The following is a 14,888-nucleotide window of genomic DNA, read 5'->3' as shown; positions in this document are numbered from 1 at the left end:
AAGAAAAGTTGTTTGAATCAAAAGTTTATTGAGCAAATGAACATAATTATGTGCTACTGGGGTCTAGGGTTTAGGTTTAGAGGGTTAAGGTTTAAGCTAACAAAATCTCAAATCCAATTGAGTAAGTTAAGCGCTTTGTAGGCTGTGTTTCGTTTCACGTACGGAGCTCTTGACCTGTAATAGGGCACAAGCGCCCTTAATAGAACCGTTTTTGAGTAAAATTTTCATTCAATTTTTGCAAAAAAGTGTGACGTGATGGGTGAATTCTGACTGCAAATTCGGAATCAGCATAGTCAAATTAGGTAAACTCAATTAATTGTTTGAAAAAAATAAAAAAAAAGTTCAAAAATGTCGCCCAGTGTAATCATATTCATAACTTTATGGCAACACAAAAACTAAAACTAATAAATTTATTGCACCAACACCACTTAAAACCGTATTATCACTAGAGCCAAATAAATATTCAGCTTGGCACTTACATTCAGTTACTTAATTTGCACTAACATTGATTGCTACACATGACAGTACATCTAAATTGGTCAACATTGCATCAGCCTGGCAAGTGGTTGAGGTTGTGCTTACACCACTTGTTGTGTAACCTTCAGCACACGAGAGTGTTCCAGCAGAGTTGAACTCGCATGGAGAATCATCGCATGTGAAGGTGAGACTGGGGTAAGCTGTTGTGTTTAAACTGCATTCTGCAATAATGGAGACTGCATGTTGAAATATCTAAGATAAATACCAAATATTATTAAATAAAATAATATTGATGATAGAAATATTGGTACCCAATATTGAACTGCTTTCTGCATAGATAAAATAAACAACTAAAGAATAGGTTTGGTGATAAGGTTCGAGATCAATTAATGTCGAAATTCTTACATTTGCAATTCTTTTTCAGATAATGTTACTACGAATTGGGAGCAAACATTTCTGAAAACATTGCATGAAAATTATGTTGCAATGTGATGTGTATAGTGCAGGGCATCTCCCAATACATATTGTAATAGATTGCACCCAGTGAGATAATGATTAGTGACATATATTGGTATTGTGTCTAAGTGAAGACTATTTACTGTATTGTTGCAAATGAAATCTTACCTTGTACATTTAAGTTGAGTGAAGTGTCGTAAATACCAGGAGTTCCAACATCAACAGTTACACCATCTTCACTGGCAAGCAATCCTTGTATGGTAAGAACAGTGGTGTATTGGGTTAAAGTATATGATCCGGCACTATATAGATATTTGCATTTAGTACAAACTCCAAAAACGTTGTTTTTGATTTTTATTTTCCGAATTTGTTAGCACATGGAGCAGCATAATACAACAGCAATTCTATTCTAGGTGACACATTTACAAAATCTTAAAAAAGTAATAACTTGTGATATGGATTACGTGCAATGCCTTAAGACGCCATAAAGAATACAACACATTCATAAGACCCAACAATACACGATCTTATGGGTAAAGCAGCAAAAATTTTAAAATATGAAGCATCCCAAGTTATCAAAATTTGGTAGAACATCCCCTTAAATGTTCCAGATATGCGACTGCCCACCATACAAAATGACCCACGCAAGAGGTTCTCAAATGATGTGTCTCGATGCCCAGGTGCATTGTTTTTAAATTACAATTGCGTCTTAAACTCGCATCCACTTACCTCCACTATCGCTAAACAAAACTGTCACAAAATATTTTTTGTACTAGATGTTGATCTACACATCCTGCGCAATTCAGTCTTGAAAGCACTGGCATTGTTTTGTTACTTAGGTTTATATGAAATTATAACCACCTCGACACACTTAATAAAGAGACCGACAATGACTGGATGTCAGGTAAACAAGTTTCGAATAGCTAGAGCTAGGGCTTGAATGTGTGTCATTTCATAATTTCATTGCTTTGGGTAGATTAGTGTGTCTGGAGTTCAAATAGGTTGGGAAACAATGACCTATGCTAAAGGGCAAAGGCAATATACACACAGACCTTATATCAACTCTACTTTCATAAATTGTTCCAGTCGTAACAGCTCCAGCAGTAGCAGTTCCAGCAGAGTTAACAGATGCAGTTCCAACAACAATCTTAAACAAACATTAAAAACAAAACTGAATTGAACTTGAAATGCTATAGCAAACTAAAGATATTTATCATTAATTATCGTTTACACCGTCAATTCTCCATATTGCTCCGAAAGGAGATGATGTGGTCACGGTTGTAGAGATTTCAACATCAGACCCAATTGCTTGCATTGCACTAGATGGTGCAAGTGATGAAAAAGTTTGAGCGTTGCAGAAATGAATGTTCCATGACAGAACTGAAATTTGTTTCTATTATAATTAAATGAAGCCAAACATTCACGATTATATTAAAGAATTCATAACAATGAAAAAAGCGGCTAGACATATTTGCCATGGTCCTATGAAGCAGTTTCTACTGCCATATTCTTCTAGTGCTTGTATTAGAATTACATAACAATCTTGAAAGCTTACTAAAGTTATATAAATATTAACAAAATACGTACCAAGCAAGAACAAAGAAATAAGATTGACTTCCATAACACATGTAATAGGTATGAATATATTTACAAAGTTAGTTTCCTAGACGTAGAACACCTGTTAAATACAAAATGAAGGACTTGAAATATGTTTCAGAGGATTGTAAACATTTTACGCCACGATGGTATAACATAACACACCTGTCTTTTTTATATTCCTTTTCTCAATTACTTATTACGTCATCATCATGCAACTGTTTTAGACTTTTGTAACTTACTAGTTTAAAGCTTTTCCTAGCAAATTGAATGGTTGCGTATTTTAAACTAAAAGCGAGACGCCAATCATAGTGATGCCTTCAATGGCAATAAAAATTTATGGCAAATATTAAGATGAAGTGGATCTTACTGCAAAAAAATCGTTTGGGCTGAAAACAATTTTCACTACAAATAATGGTGTTGGGCACTGATGTGGATTATAGCATTGAATTTTGTCTAAGCTTAAACAAACTTATAACAGAGATTACCTAGAAAGAAAATATCAAATAATACGTAACTCAAAAGTTGCCAAATCTTGCTTGGTTGGTCCAAGCAATTGGTTGAATTCTCCAACCCGGTTATGCTGCTATTAGTTTTTTCGTTCTTATAACGTGTTACGCTAATATAATTCATTCATTCATTTTATTTTTCGTCGTCGATGTGGGGAACGAAAAATTTGTGCTGACGGAGGTGGTCGCAAACATTTTAGTAGTTATCGACAATAATTTCCACAAATTGGAAAAACGGGAAAAATGTGACAAGACCTCCAGGGCAAAAATGTGCATTATGGACCAATCAGAGAATGAAGAAAGATATTAGCGTCAGCACGGCAACCAAACCCAAATTATAAACACATTATTAAAACATAATTTAATACAAAAACACGTAATTTAAATATATTTATATATATAAATAAATATAAATATATATATTTAAAATATATTTAAATATATAGAAACAAAAGTTACGCTGATAGTTTGGCAGGACATAAGCGTTGTGTCACCGTCAAGATGGAACCGACCTGTGTGTTTGGATGGAAGAAGAAAATCCCCATTAATATGAACTCCATCCATGGGAATAGTTTCCCGTTCAGGTGGCCTGTTCACGCTGTAAGAATCTTTACACAGGTCGGTTGTGAGCGGAAGTAGAAGATGGTCAGCTACGTCACTCATGTCCAATCAGATGGTTTGATCAGTTGGTTTGAATATGCATACACAACTAGTTCGTGTAGGTGGGTGGTGTAGGCGGAAACAAACAGAGATATTATGCAAGGAAGTGATCAAACATAAGCGGCGGTTGTCTCAGAGCTGAAACGCGTGGTAGCTATCTGGCTCAACTAGTTATGTTACAAAATATTCAAAGAAGGAAAACAAATGAAGGTAGCTTGGTGAATGACTTTATTAAGATTTGTTGGCAGTCTTTGTTGGCGATTGTTGATAAATGAAGGATTTTCAAATAGTTCTCAACTGCTTGTAGCAAATACTTAGATACCGTTGGAATGTAAAACGGATTTCAGTTAGTATTTTATCAAATCAAATAATCATTAATATTTTAGTTTTCCAATATTGCAACACATTTTGTTGTGAAAACATCGAATAGTAGTTTTCATCGATGTTTGATGTATTGTATATGACTGATATTGGCTCGACACCTGAATACTGAGGTCTTGTTTGCACAAGAAGGTAGAACGTATTCAAAACATAGGTCTACAAATTTGGTCAACATGCTTAAACGGCATTTAAAATGAAAGTGGTTTGCAGTAAGCCGTACACTTCTATGTATGTGGAGACTGTTGAGACTATATAGCGACTGAAAATAAAGAGTTGTAAAACAGATGTGTTCGGTTCTGTTGTAGTTTACCTGAGTGTTTGGAGAATTTAGTTTGGGTCAATACAGTTAATATTTGATTTTTAGTGACCGTTGAAATGCTGGTATTTGGCAAGCCCTAGTGATACTTGATTCTGTTCAGTGGTTCTGGTGAACAGTTAATCTTTCAGGCAAAATTGTTGATAATAAGCTAAATCTTCAGTTTCAGTTCAAAAAAACTTTCAGTATGTAAATAGTCAATGACGAAAAATAAAAAATTTTAATTGTCATTTTGTTTTGCAAAACCAACGTCAACTTTGTAGCTAGAACAACTTATTAGCCTAGCTTTATAACTGACTAAGCTCAACATAGTTCGTCTGTTGCTTTGGCAAAAAAGGTGAAACGGAAAAGCTGAACTTTCTGTAACGGCCATTAAGTACTTCTTAGTTTGTCGCTGGTTGGCGCCCTCAAGCTACTTCCCATGTAAAATCGATAAATTTGTTCTCACTGCATGTTCGTTTGCCGTTCTCTTTTCTACTGTTTCTGCGATTCGCCTGTGATGTCATTAAAGTGTTGAGCTCAGAAGGTTATAACTTATTTAATATATGAGTGAGGATGACGTATTACTGTAGCAGCAGCCTTTTGGAGTCAGGAGTCAGATCTACTTTCCAGAGCAACCTGACAACTTACTTCGCCATATTTTAAGCACAAACCTCAATTAATCAAGTTTAATTATTACAATTGACAAAATAATTAATAGCAAGAATGTTTCCAGGAAGTGCTAAGCATGAGTCAGCATGACCTGCTCTAAAGCTCAATGTTAAAATAATATAACAATTGATCATCACGTCTTAAGTTTATGGTCATTTGAGCACCAACTAATTATCAAATTAACACAAGCACATCCATCACATAAATAATGCAATCATTGTGATGTAATTGTCACTTTACAATAGCCCAAATTAAACATGCACTGATATTTGTTCAAATGAAAATTATTTCAGCAATCAAAATCTTCCACATAATGAACAACTTTATTGTATATTGAAAATTTTTATTGCAAATGTATTTCACATTTTACCTCATAATCAACAAGGTGTATGGAAGTTTTGGAAGTAGCTGCCATTCAGGAATTTTGTAGACTGGATTAGGCCTACCATTTAAGAGAATTATGTTTTGTTTACAAGCAAGACGTTTTCACTTCAGCATTTTTCTATAGTGTACCACATCATTTTCAGTAGTATCCATAATGCATTTTTTAGACTAAATTTTATATATAGGCAATAGCAGTTCATTATTGAATAACTTTTGCGTATTTTAAGTTTTATTAACCACTGAAAATCAAGAACTTAATATCTGCTTATAACAAAGTTGTCCATCTAAAGGAGAAGCCATGAGGTTGGGCTTGGATCTTCATTGTCTGTTGATAATATATGGTTTGTACATTTGTTTGCCTATTGGTTGAAATTGTTGCCTTGTTTGGGAGGTTTCTTTTTTATGAGAATACTAATTGAACATCATAAAAATGCTGTGTTTATCATTCACAATTGTTAATAAATTTCTGTTGTTGTTTTTAACACTCGTGAAATGGTTCATTAACTAGTACCAACCAAGTATGACCAATGCACAGTACCAGTATGCCAAGTGCACAACCAGTTACAAAATCCTCTTGAATCACCAGACATGCTTGGTTAAAGCGAGGGATCACATCAATTAATTGTACCTTGTAAATTTTAAATGTCAATAGTTGAATTTTCAGGAAACTTTATGATAAAAATATCTTTTTTTTGTTTTTAATTTATAGCCTATGGGCTCGAACCTCAAAGTATGTTTTTAACACAAACATAAAATGTAAAATTTAGTGATACTTTGCCATTGGAAAAAAGTGAGACAATGCATAGAAGCTTAAGGTAGGATAGGCTGATAGGTTGATCAACCTAAAGCATAGGTTGATATGTTGGCATTTGTATGGAGGCATTTGTTGTTGAATTGCATGAAATTGCACTACAAGCATGTTATGTGTGATGAAAGAAAGCGTAGTTGATAAACAGTCAAAATATTCGTATCTAGGGCAGGTTACTGTTCTTATAAATAATGTACCGGTATCTTGTTGAAATAATATGCTCATGTTTGGGGCTTTTCTAGAAACTTTTCAAAGTTTTGGCCAGCAGCTTTTTACAACTTACATTGTCATATTTTGGCGATTAATCAGTTGTTAGTATATAACACAAATGATGGTGTGTGGAATAAATACATGCTATTTCATTTCAACTAAGGGTGTATCAAATCAACCACAAACCGAAATATTACGCATGAATATCGACCAGGTTATTTCCTGTTATTTCCTCAATCAAAACCTTTCTTGCAGATTCACATTGAATCTGGCATTTTACAAAAAGCTACAAAATAAGAATGAAACAACAAAATTCTCGTTATTTAGCTTTAAAATATTACATAGCTTGTTAAACATACAAAATAGTTTATGTGTTAGTTATTTTGGTAAGTGAAGATGACTAAATACAGTAATGAAAGCATGAAATAAATTGCTTTTTAGAAATGAAGTTCATGATTAAAATTTTGAGAGTGATCAACGAAAACTTGAACTATATAAAAGTTTTGCATAATTTACAATCATTGTCAGTTTGAAACTAATTGAAAAAGAATATATTTTGATATGTGTAGTTGTTATGAAATATACAGTTATAAAAAATATTTACTTGCAGAGTATAGGTATAGTTGTGGTCATAGTCAACTTGTTTGTTTGTACAGTATATGTGGCTTGAAGATTAAATCATGTGTATTTCCTGTTGTTTAAAGATCGGCTAGCTTGGATTAAATATAGTTTGTTATGCAGTATTTGTCTGCCACTGCCAAACTTCCCACAAAATAACAGCTAACACATTTATTTAAAAGATAAAACATTTGAGAATGGAAGCAGTACAAACATATTTATGCCATAATACCTATGGTGTACCTAACTTTTATTACTCATGCTTACAACTGTGTATATTTGTCACAACACTAAGGTGTGTTATATTACACTTGATGTCAATTTTTTTATAGAAATAAACAATTATTTATTTCAACTGAGATCCAAAGCACAACATTAGATAACGAAATATGCAAAAATATCTACCATTATGGTTATCAGGGAAAGATACATTTAAAAATTTTTGAACTATCATTGTTAATTGGTTTAACTTTTGTTTTTTAAATACAACGCATTGACAAAACACTTGATACTTTATGATTTCTTGGCTAGTTTGTAGTATTTTAAGTTGTTGAATAACAACAATCACCAATATTGAAAAGGTATATGAAACAGCTTTGAAAAATGAAACAACAGGAAATAGTTTTCATCAACTCATTTTAAGCAGTTTTCTGTTCTAACTCTCAAAAAAATTGACTTTTATAATAATTAACAAAGCAAAGTAGCTTCCACCACAGCATATAAAACTGATATCATCGTTTATACTTTGCACTTGCAGTTATTCTACAAACTGCTGTGATAATACAAGGACAAAGCATATCAAATCTCACTACACCACACCCTGTACAAGCAACCGACTCCACTGTGGTTATCACTGCTACAGTTTCACCGCCGTCATCAGTGATCTTATCAGGAGGAAACTGGATTCTTAGCTGGATATTTAATGGGGTATATACTTATTTATTACCAAATGATGACCACAAGTTACTATGGTTTTGTTCTTACTTGGTTAATGTGGCTGTTTAGTAGTAGTTATATTTGTAGTACTTATTATGAGTACTTGAAACAATATATTTTTTGGATCAAATAATCAACTGTCAGTAACCTAAAATGTGAATCAATAAACATAAAATGTCAACTTCAATTACTTTTACAGACTCAGGTTGCCCAAGCAGGATATTTCCCATACCCTGATGTTGTTAGCGCTGCCGGATCTTCCATCTACTCCAGTCAAATAAATGTTAGGTGACTATATGGGTTGATATGTAGATGAACGAGTGATGAACTCTTTGAAATACTTTTTCAACTTGATTTTTATTATGAAAATATGTTTCATACAAATGCATTTTATCAATTTATGCTTTTCTACAGCAGAGTACTAGTCTGCTTGTTGTTGACAGCTTAATATACGTCTCAAAACATTTCCAGTGTTACGTTACTTCATTCATTTTATCTGCAATATGCATATTCGTTAGTTATTAATACTTCTTTACACAGACTTGCACATGTAGAAATTGTTGAATAAACCTTGAATAAGTGATGTTGATGTAATGATTATATCATTTATTATAAAATAACTTCAAATGAACTGTGGTACCTCAGTGATGTAACATGTCACTTATCTCCAACAGTGCAGTTGCTATGTCAGCATCAAACTTCACCACACAACTTACCATTGCACAGCTGAAAACTGAAGAAGATGGACATCTGGTTGAACTTAGTGTTGTTTTTGTTTCACAATCCATTGTACTTAATATAAGAGGTACATATAAAACCTGACTATTATCTAAACATTATCAGGAACATTATTAAATTGTAAGAACCTAATAGGTAATAGGTAAAATTTCTGTTATATCAAAACGTGAGCTTTGAATCTTAAACAAAATTTAACGTGAATGTAATTATTCTAAATAGTTAAACATGAAAGCAGCTAAAATACCATTAACATCATAAAAAATAACAACTTACTAGAGGTAACAACCAAAATTTCTGCAGATCAAATTGATTCGGCCGAACTCATAAAAAATGTCCATATTCAGTTCGATTTGGCCAAAAACCAAACATTGAAGATACTCCTAAAAACCTGCTGGAAATTTCCTTCATTGTAGGATAATTGTAGCAATGGTGGATGTGATTGTTGTTGTTGCGCATGAATTCGAAAAGTGAATTATATTATCATTTATTCATCATAACATGGTGACGGAAGCTAGTGTGATCAAAATTGACCGTGGTCATTGGCATATGTAGTAAATGTAGTAAACGTAGTAAAATGCAAGCTGCGTAAAAATAAATAAACTAAAAACAAAAATAGTTTCTTTATTCGACAAGAAACTTGTGGAACAAAGACAAACAAACAGCCTAGATGACAAATGGCACTGCTGACACATACAATGCATAATGTATCATTTGGACGTTTACAAGCTGAACTTCAAATATTTTGTACGAAATCTATACGCACGACTAACAAGATGATATAATCTTTACATAATAAAATTTGATTTTCTCTCCATTCTTTAATAACATAAAATTGATTCAACACAATTTATATTTATTATATATTCTAATATCTTTTGCTTTTTAAATAAAACATCAGTTGTAAGTTGCTTGGGCCAAAAAAATTGCACTAACATCGTAATGTAAACTAGGTTTAATTAATTATGCTACTTCATACACTTATTACTAATAGATGTGCAATTTGCCGCAGATTGTAACTCCTCACTTCCATATGATGTTGTTGTGGATGCAACTTCCAGGATGTTCAACTCACCAGGAAAGTTTGCTTGTTCTAACGGAGGAAACTTGTTTTATTCAAATGGTACAATACTGACATCTAGTGACACTACTTGTCTGTCTTCAGCAGAATGGAGTGGTCAGAATAATCTGCAATGTTGGACAGGTTTGTTTTGTCAACTCAACATTTTAGTTAATTTTGAAATTTTCAATAATTCAAATAGTTAATTACAAGTTAATTTCTTAGGCATATTTTAATATTGTTTAAATGATGATTTGTATTTAGCAGCCACTGTAAGCTTCACAAGCAGCTCAGTTGTCGGCAATAAGCTGAGTGTACCTGAAGGTGGAGCTCTCTCAATGACCTGTGATTACAATGACGTCATTCCATCTGGTGATACTTCACGATTTTACGTTGATCAAAATCAGTTCGTCACGACTAAGGTCAGTTCTTTAATTTCATTTTTTCAACTTAGTTACGTAGAATAATAGAACTGTGTAATTGCTTCACTTTAATGAATGTATTTCACTCACCAAGGGGGAACCATTCACACTGTCCCCCATACAAAGAAGTGACAACAACAAAGTAGTCTCATGTCAGGCTGTTACTCCTTATACTGATCTCTCTCCTACAAGAGGAAGGTCGTTGGAATATACACTGGATGTATTATGTGAGTAAAAGATGTCCCAGGACAAAAATTATATCACTTAATTTTTTGAAGCAATCGTTGCCAGTATATATATAAATGGACAAAAAAGAAATGTAAATTGATAAAAATGGATAAAATGGATGGATAAAATGGATATCGCTGTAAATGGATAAAAAAGAACAAAACAAAATTTTAAAAATGTTGGTATTGATATTAGATATTTCATCAAACTGTTGATAAACCTACGTATACAATTCAAAATTCGCTGACAATTGTAAAATCGGTTTAACAAACCAAACAAGAATTAATTGTTGAGTTAATAGTTGCAATTTGCAAGGTTTAAGCTTCATCTGATGCTCCCAAATATATATGTTTTAAAGAATTATTTCTGTGATTATGATTTTCAATCTATAAATTCTTTACGGTGAACTTAGTTAAGTTTTTATGTACTGCGAGCTAAAGGTGTGTTGCAATCAGTTTCAATCAATCAATCAATCAATCAGTCAGTCAGTAATGTGCAGGTGAAGCTTTAAAATCATGATATGAAAGCCAATTCCTTGACTAGATTTTGATTTCAGCATTATGTGAACCCAAGTTATTTCAATCAGGTCGGTGATGAGAGAGCGGTTTTCGAATTCATTACTATGTGAAATTTGAGCCATTATCTAATGGTTGCCAGTCATTTTAACTACTTGGCATGGGCTCTGCTATGTGTATTAAGTATTATATGATGCCATTAAATATTTTATGGAGTGAATGAATGGGAAAAATCAATGTGTGTGCAATAAATAATAAACTGTTCTTGACAGATAGACCAAGTTTCGCAAAAAGCCAAGTTTCTGCATCAAAATACTTCTTGGAAGTTGGAAAAGATGAATATCTCATTAGATCAGACCAGAATCTGACATTAGTTTGTTCAAGTGATGCAAATCCTGCAGCATCGTGCGTATGGACAGTTTGTGGCAAAAGTTGTGAGAATATCTCATCAGCACATACAAGTGATTGCAACATGGATTACCATCTTAGCACAAACAGCTCAATCTCTTGCACTGCTACCAATGATTATGGTTTTGCTTCAAGCAAGATGCAAAAAGTTATCATTGTGCCTTTGACAAGTAAGATAGAACATATCATATAAGTTTGGATGTATCTATTAATCACACACGATTTCATCATTAAACTATGCAATTACAGTTTCAGTGTTTTTTTAAAGGGTCAGTTTCATTTGGAAAAGTAGATGACATGCCTAAGAGTGATAACATCGTGATCTCTCAAACAGGCAACAATATGACACTGTCATGTCATATCTCATATGAAGACGAACTTGCAACAGAATTTGAAATAATCCTACCAAATGGAACTATTGTCAAACAACCGGTGCTTGAAGTGGTTTCCTTGACAACTGCTGATGCAGGAAATTACACTTGCGTTACAAGTGACTTGTTTGGAAGTTTTGATGCATCAGTGTACGTGGACGTGCAATGTAAGCGTTGTAAATGACAAAAACATTAATTTGACTTCTTTAATTTGCTTTGAACTTTTATTGATCCCCGGAAACAAGAATTAAAATTTCTTTTTAATCAGATGCTCCATATCAAGTAACTACAACATCATGTGCTTGGGTCATCGAGGAAACTGGAGTTTGTGATGTCATAATCTTCTCTAACCCAGAAGTGGAATTTGCATCATTGGATATGAATAGTAAGAGCTGTTATATTTGATAAATGTCGTTACCTTTTTGCTAAAAACATTGAAATATTGCAGAAATATCGGTTGGAAACGATGGTCCGAATATCGTTTTCAGCATTGGCCAGGAACAACATTATTTATACAAAAAAACAAAGGTGGAGGAATGTTCTTTAAATATCAATTATATCGTGTAATGCTTTAATTGAAATACAAGTATTGAAAGTTATAATTTCAAAATTAAATATGTGTTGAACCACGCAGGTAACATCCAATGACGAAGGAGCTTATGCTCTTGTACTGAGTCATCCTCTTCCACCGTACAACTACTCAATCGCGTTTAACATCGCTGTCATCAACAATCAACAACTGGATGTACCAGCAATTGTCGGAGGGTCTGTGGCAGCTGTCATTGTCGTCTGCATAACAATTGTGGTCTCAGTTTATATTGTGAAGAGAAAACCAAAACAAAATCCAAAAAGTAATAATCTCCTATAAATTATATTAATTGCACAGTTTAAAATTTAAATCATGTAATTTAATTTTTGTATGATTGTTTTAAGGTTCATTCAACTCGATTGAAAAACCAGCAAACATAGGTAAATTGAACAATTTCAATTGAATTTACTGCTAGTTTCTTAAACGGTAAAAAAAGTTAAGTTGTATGTTGAAATATTTTATCAACCAGTGCGAAATAATAAGTGTAATGTTAGCAGTTGCTCCGGAATGCATTGAAATCAAAGATCAGAATCGAGAAAACTTGCAGGTGAATGACTGTCAGTAAATTTTTGTTGGTGCTACGTTGTGAATCTTCAATAAGTTTTATCAAATTTTTAGTGTCAAGGAACCAATGGAACTTATGAAAGCATCGACCGACCTTTGGAAGGTATAATATAAGGATTGCTTTGGGAGTTTTGTCTGGCAAAAGAATAAATATAAATTTGTTTCAATTAAGTTTGTTTCTACTTGCAAGAATTAAACTAGATTATCAATCTCACTTCTATCAACTTGTTTAGGAAGAGACGGTTATCTGGCAGTCAACGTTGGTCAGAAACAAAACCCGGTAAGCAATTCCTTCAAAAAATACTCATGTCGTTAAAAATACAAGTTGCAGGAGAAAAACCGCATGTTTTTGAAATGACATGTTGTGATAATGTTTATCCTCAAGACTGAGAAAAGTCTTTGCACGACTTAAACCTTGCGCTGATTCCTCATCGGTTGAGTCATGAAAGTGAAAACTGAATAACTCCATTTAATTTAACGATGAATACCGGTGTTTGCAATAACTGGATTAATTTCGGCCACATTTTAAAATTTATTCTTGCAAATACTTGTAACTGAAGGCCAGTAGAGCAAATATCTAATTCACAAATCACCTTAAAGTTTAATTTGATCTTTATTGCTGCGATTGTTTAAGCCTGGACAGTGCAATGGTTAGCGCGTTTGAATCCAGTGCTATAAGTTAGAGCTTAATTCTGGCCTGAAGTTAATTTTTAAATACATGTGCTTTCTCTGCTCCACCCTGTACACGAAGAAATTATTTTAGCAGTAAATATTGACCAGGTAACTGTTCCCTTACATAAAACATATGAAGTTAAACATACAATAATTACGAGTTAGAATAAAATTTTAGCGTCTTGTTTTTAATGATCAAATTTTTGTGAATTTCGATTAGTTTTAGTCGCATGTAACATATTTTTTTCTGTTTTAGACTTCACAATATGAAAACGCCCCAGATAGGCAAAACTATGACACCATAGATGGGCAATATGACGATACAATCTAGTTTGTAGATAGGAAAAAACGCATAATATTGTTTATTCAAGAAGAGCACTAATTAATATAAAATACAAATTGCTAAAATCTTTAAAATTGGAATTAAATGTCATTATCAGGATTGCAGCGGGAACTAAAATTACATATAAATTTACACTGATTCTACCTCGTTGCTTTTGGCCTTTTTAATCCGTTTTGTACATTGCGGTTTCCGGAAAGTTAACAACAACCATCTTTGTTGTTATGTTGAATAATGCTATAAAGCTATTTTATTCTTATTGTTGCTATTCTTATTTATTCTTTTATTCTTTATTGTTATTTTAAAGACAAATGAGAAATATACAAACCATAAATATTATGGCTTCTTTGACCATAAAATTACTTTAGGATGCTATAGTTTTTGTGGATTACTTTCTTCAATCTGGGCCACTTCTGTGTGCAGCACAATCAGAAAGATTGCACAGTCAGAAGTTGTGGCATTGTCAGAAAGATTTGATTTTGCAAAACTTAGTGAAATAATTTTTGATTGTTTGTGTCCTGGTTGTATCAATTTCCGGTTTACCAAAGCGAATGATAATAATATAATCATCACTTCATCTTCTCGACGGCAGTTTGATTTCATGGGCAGGTGTGTGGTGACGAACACAATTTCACGTGTCATGTTCTGTCGATTGAGGCTTATTCCGTATTATTTATTCATTGTTCCTTGTTTTATATTTTACCAACTTCATTCAAGAATCAAAAATATAACAGTTGATAGATTTGTGAACACCTCGGCTGTTATTTTATTCATTAATTCGCTTACATTTTATTATAGTTACGATTATTCAATTACAACCCTTCGACCCTTGCAGAATATCACAAACACGGAGTCATAACTATCCGGCAAGCGCGGCAAACATTTTGAAATTAAAAAACACGCCAATATAATTCACTTCTCAAGCAATGCATTATTTGTATAACACCGGACAATCTTTTCCCAATCCGATTTCATCCAATTT

General features: G+C 33.0%; 3 protein-coding genes across 4 annotated transcripts; 2 read left to right on the top strand and 1 right to left on the bottom strand.

Moving 5' to 3' along the window:
* Positions 1-367: 367 nt before the first annotated feature.
* LOC143446355 (uncharacterized) lies at positions 368-2,613 on the bottom strand. The gene is made up of 5 exons (XM_076945952.1): positions 2,521-2,613; positions 2,165-2,313; positions 1,986-2,080; positions 1,102-1,235; positions 368-698 (listed from the first exon to the last, which is right to left on the bottom strand). The coding sequence occupies exons 1-5, from the start codon at positions 2,552-2,554 to the stop codon at positions 490-492; spliced, it is 621 nt and encodes a 206-aa protein (XP_076802067.1). The 5' UTR covers positions 2,555-2,613; the 3' UTR covers positions 368-489.
* Positions 2,614-5,620: 3,007 nt separating this feature from the next.
* Positions 5,621-8,450, top strand: LOC143445006 (uncharacterized). The gene is made up of 4 exons (XM_076943797.1): positions 5,621-5,771; positions 7,824-7,993; positions 8,202-8,290; positions 8,417-8,450. Exons 1-4 carry the CDS (start codon positions 5,729-5,731, stop codon positions 8,448-8,450), a joined length of 336 nt encoding a protein of 111 aa, XP_076799912.1. The 5' UTR covers positions 5,621-5,728.
* Positions 8,451-8,680: 230 nt separating this feature from the next.
* On the top strand, positions 8,681-14,519 carry LOC143446904 (myelin-associated glycoprotein-like). Of its 2 annotated transcripts, none has more exons than XM_076946761.1 (14): positions 8,681-8,807; positions 9,750-9,941; positions 10,062-10,219; positions 10,314-10,446; positions 11,235-11,540; positions 11,639-11,908; positions 12,010-12,126; positions 12,190-12,269; positions 12,376-12,592; positions 12,675-12,710; positions 12,828-12,877; positions 12,949-12,997; positions 13,128-13,174; positions 13,823-14,519. In XM_076946761.1, exons 1-14 carry the CDS (start codon positions 8,687-8,689, stop codon positions 13,895-13,897), a joined length of 1,851 nt encoding a protein of 616 aa, XP_076802876.1. In that variant the 5' UTR covers positions 8,681-8,686; the 3' UTR covers positions 13,898-14,519. The 2 variants fall into 2 exon arrangements, with proteins under 2 accessions (XP_076802876.1, XP_076802875.1); XM_076946760.1 differs by having other exon boundaries at positions 12,825-12,877.
* Positions 14,520-14,888: the final 369 nt, after the last annotated feature.

Source organism: Clavelina lepadiformis, chromosome 2 (genome assembly GCF_947623445.1).
Source record: "Clavelina lepadiformis chromosome 2, kaClaLepa1.1, whole genome shotgun sequence".
Classification (NCBI taxonomy): Eukaryota; Metazoa; Chordata; class Ascidiacea; order Aplousobranchia; family Clavelinidae; genus Clavelina; species Clavelina lepadiformis.
The sequence above is the reverse complement of the archived record's forward strand: the minus strand, read 5'-3'. Positions and strand labels throughout refer to the sequence as shown.